Raw genomic sequence first — 4,371 nt, 5'->3', positions numbered from 1 at the left:
GGGGCTCACAGCCAGACCGCAGCGGACGGGCACGCCGCTCACCTGCTCGTTGCTGGTGGAGGAGATGCTCGATTCAGCCTCCTCCTCCCCGCGGTCCTCGTTCTTAGACTTCCAGAACCTTCCCTCACGAAGGAAGCGCTGATGCAGTTCCAGCTCATCACAAGCCTTCTTCCAGCCCATACTGCGCTTAACGTGCAGCCGGTGGACGTTGACTGTGATGTCCTGAATGTTTTCAGAAGGAATCCAAGCCCTGGCAACATTCAAAGGTGTCGTCAGAAACTGCCAAAGGGGTGCTGGACTCCAAGCGTCGTAAAGGACAATTTGCGGCAACTCCAATTTACTGAAGCTGTTAGCTATGGCTAGAATAAAAAACTCTCACCAAGCAGAAAATGCACCCGTGAGGTAGCTTTTGTTTTGTTCGGTCAAAAAAGTTCTCAGAAGTGGAGTGATTCACAAATCCCTTGGAAGTGTTCACTGTTTTCTTTAATCAGCTTGAGCAAGTTTATGTGTACGATGTGCCTAAGTCTTTTTTAAAATGTTACCTACTGTTGATCTGAACACTGTATAAGTTATTCCAAATCTACCTATGTGCAGATCAGAACTACTAAATCATCTGAAAATGCCAAGACATTTTCATGAGATGCATGTAATTTGAAGGCATCTAAAAACTGCCACCTAGTAAGCTGTGTGTACGTCGCGTCCCTGTTCATCAGCTGAACCATGATTAACGAGCAAGGAAGTGCTTGTATCGTTCACCAACCAGGCCACTATGAACACAACTTCAAGCGTCTCTGAATTAGGTGTGGTATGGATCTAACACTATAGAATAAAATGCTGTTGTTTCTTTCTATTGGGGAAAATGCTAAGAAAATTTTCCCGGGCACTATTCCCTAGACTGGATTAGTAACCATCCAGAACGTTGTTGACTACGTGCCAGGGGAAGGCACCACAAAGCACGGGACAGTGAGCGGGACTGCTCTCCCGTGGGACTGCCTCTCTTTACAGCTGGAGCAGGTGCTGTGCAGGAGGGGGAAGGTAAGCTATTAATCAGCGGCTGGAGCCCAGTGAGGGCACTCACCGTGCCCGATTATTAGCGCGGCACTTCTGTATTTCTTGCCTCTGCCTCTGAGGACCTCGCACCTTTGTCAGAAAGAACAGGGAAACCGCATGCCGTGCGGCGTGCGGTCAAGGTGGTGCTAGGGGCTCTGGAGAGGAACACGCTCTGTCTGGGCTTGGTCTCGAAAGATGGTGAGATTTAGACGGGACCGTATGCGGGGGAAACCCCAGGCAGAGGGGGTGCCACACATGAAACAGGAAGCTACTAGAGCACAGCATGCAAGCTGGGGTACAGCACTGTGCACACACAGACTCACTCGCCTCAGTCTCCCGTTTAAATGCGTGCCGCCGTCTTCATTACTGGCTTACAATTAGCTCAGAAACACCAGACCAATCAATGACAGCTCTGAGGGGATCTTAGAGCATCGCGGTGCAGAAGCTGCAGATACAGACTTCTAACTTGTTGTAGAAGCTTAGCTATTTGCTTCACAACTTAAAAGCATATTTTAAATATACAATAATCCACACTGTTAAATGGTGATAGCTAAAACTGTTAAATTTAAACTGCCATGCAAATGTTTATACATATCACATCAACAGTGGCTCTTCCAACATAGTAAGTGCTTTATTAGAACCCAAAGAAAAATAAACTCTGAAAAACTAAACGCTCATGCAAACAGTGCACAGGAAACTCTGCTTGTGGAAGAGTCCTTGCCACGAGATGCTGAACAAGTATTATATTCTCTCAGTCAACAAATATTTATTGAGCACCTGTTATGTACCAGGCAGTAAAGTATTTTAGTTCACTTTTTAAAAGCAGTGGGTTCTTGAGAGAGATTTCCATGGCAAGCAGTGCTGACTACCTGGAACAAACTTGTGAGAGTATTTTCCCCTTAACTTAAATTATCTATCCCATGAAGATATAACAAAACTGATTCACGTCTGTTCTTAATATGGGACTCAACTGGTGGTGATGGCTGCACAACAATGTACATGTACTCAACACCGACAAACTACACACTTAAAAGTGGTCATGAAGGTTTAAAAAAAAAAAAAAGGTCATTAACCAAAGCTTGCAGCTGGTGGCCCTTATGGGCCATATGCTCTTGGTGTTAACATGTTGCTTAAATAATTAACATTCTTAATTGTAATTCTTACAAAGTTTGTTTTTTAATAAATCAAATATTCTAATATGATGGAGTATAATTTTTAAGCTATGTCATCATCAATCATTCACTCTAGAGATCTTGCAAAGGAAAAGCTTGACATTGAAATGGTAGATCTTTTATTTTCTGAAATAAAGGCCTTAGTCTCCCATCTGCCCAGAATATTTTAGATAAAATCTTCCAGGAAATAAGTTTGAGGGAAAAAAAAAACCCACTAGAAATGTAATTTTGTTTTAATTCTCTCTTCAGATGACAAACTTATTCTAAGGACCCAAGTAGATTAGCTCAAATGTCCTTTTAAAATATTTTCTGCGTAACATACTGAATGACATAAAACAAATTAACTCAATAAAATGTCACTCATAAAGACACTATGAAGCTGTTTGGAAATTGATGAAAAAATACAAGTAAAAAAATTCTGATAGTTATTCTCACCTAGCTCTACGGTTTTAAAAAAATAACTGAATTCTTGTTTTTTTCTAAGTTAACTGTTTTATGTAATAAAATTTAAAAAAACGAATCAGACTTTCCTCTGCTGTTTACATGTATTATAAAGCTAACCTTTGTTAAATATGTGGCTCCAGGTCAGGCACTGTGCTTAGGTCTTTGCACATAAAAATTCCTTTAAATCTTACAAACTCTTATGCGACAGGTACTATGGAGGCCCCTACTGCACAAGTGAGAAGACAAGGCTCAGGGAGACTAAATAACTTGTCCAAAACTAGAGTAGAGAACGATGGTGCCAGGGCACAGGTCCACAAACGAGCCTGCCCTTAACCGGCCTGCGGGGGACCGGTGCCGGCTTGGCTGGGGAACTGAAACAAACTGAGTATGAGGTACTGAGTATGTAACTGAAAACCTGCCGCTTCACAAGCACGCGATTAGAACACTCATCCTGTACTGAGTCACGGTACTGTCAGTCAACTGACGAACGTTTCTTGCCTTGAAAGCAGTGTCAGCTGAGTGTGCATCTGTGAAAGAGCAAAACTACTTTTTTGAAAATTTACACTATTCACTGGTTTCTTGTGACTCAACTTGTATTGAAATTAAATGAAGACTACGTAAAACTTCACTATGGTGAGAAATAAAGCCCCTCATTCTGTAGCTTCTCTTGCAGTAACAACAACTACACAAGACACTCAGGCCCCGAGCATGACAGGAGGACCCTTCAGGGACTGTAAATTCAAATGCTTGCACAGTATGACTTTTTGATCCTGCAGCTGACTATTGGTACTTTCCCCCTCTAATATCTGTGTTAAATGAACCCCCAAAAATCACGTGTGAATTTTTTTTTTTTTTTACTACTGTGGCTTGATTAGTTAGGCTCATCAATCTGAGTCCTATGATAGTTCACAAAACTTGAATTCACATTCTCAGAGCCAGTGCTATTGGTGACACACACACCACAATGAAGAAGCTAACTATAATTTAAGCACGCTTTGTAAGAAATACTCAACTATGTAAACAGTGTTACAGCAACAAAAGCTTTGCATATTTTATCACAAAAATGTAAACTTTTAAGCTTTGCTATCTTCATTTCCCTAGCAACAGACACTTTAAAGTTGAGCCTGGAAACAGTGTCTCTCCCCGTGCATGTAACCCGTACACACACCTGTAAGGCATTCATCTACATTCTTAGATCTCAAGACTGACACTCTCTTCTACTGAGCTGATTATTCTTGTCTTATGGCTTTTCAACAGAGCCTTGAAAAGATGGCTGAAACTGCCGTGAAGTCATTACAACACTATGAAACGGACAAGTCCGAGATCCCTTCCCCTCCACTGCCCGTTACGAATTCGATCCCATCATTAACATGCATCTGATTCACCAGTGTCAGCCACGGAAACCATCCTGTTTAGCAAACGATATCTGAAATATACCTAGAGATACAATTTCAAGAAATCACTGTGAGCTGCCTAGTCAAGTTAAGTGCCGATTTGTTTCTTCGATTTAAAAAACCTTCATGCTGTTTCTCAGCAGCTCGTCTATGACTGTCACACATGGGGACGTGATTACCTTTGGTGGTGGTGACCGAAGAAGCGGACGTCAACCTGATTGTCCTCTTTCTGCATGACTTTGGCTGGCCAGAATCCAAAACCTTTCATTTTAGCCCAAACCAGTTCATGATTAGGTATCTGTAAATAAAAT

The 4,371-nt window shown here is 41.9% G+C and overlaps 1 protein-coding gene and 1 long non-coding RNA gene across 2 annotated transcripts in view; one reads left to right on the top strand and one right to left on the bottom strand.

Annotated features, from left to right (window-relative positions):
- The window catches only part of ZMYND11 (zinc finger MYND-type containing 11), a 71,851-nt gene that overhangs the window by 10,697 nt on the left and 56,783 nt on the right, over positions 1-4,371 (bottom strand). Inside the window, exons 9-10 of the mRNA XM_011380919.2 lie at positions 4,240-4,358; positions 43-250 (exon numbers count right to left, since the gene is read on the bottom strand). Coding sequence (XP_011379221.1) covers positions 43-250; positions 4,240-4,358 — 327 coding nt within the window. The remainder of the gene's footprint in view (positions 1-42; positions 251-4,239; positions 4,359-4,371) is intronic.
- Positions 259-2,113, top strand: LOC111731960. Its single transcript, XR_002777378.1, has 2 exons — positions 259-467; positions 1,319-2,113. It is a non-coding gene; the product is annotated as an uncharacterized LOC111731960 (long non-coding RNA).

This window comes from Pteropus vampyrus, unplaced genomic scaffold (assembly GCF_000151845.1).
Source record: "Pteropus vampyrus isolate Shadow unplaced genomic scaffold, Pvam_2.0 Scaffold415, whole genome shotgun sequence".
NCBI classification, from domain to species: domain Eukaryota; kingdom Metazoa; phylum Chordata; class Mammalia; order Chiroptera; family Pteropodidae; genus Pteropus; species Pteropus vampyrus.
Note: the sequence above shows the minus strand (reverse complement) of the source record. Positions and strands in the feature narration are given on the sequence as shown.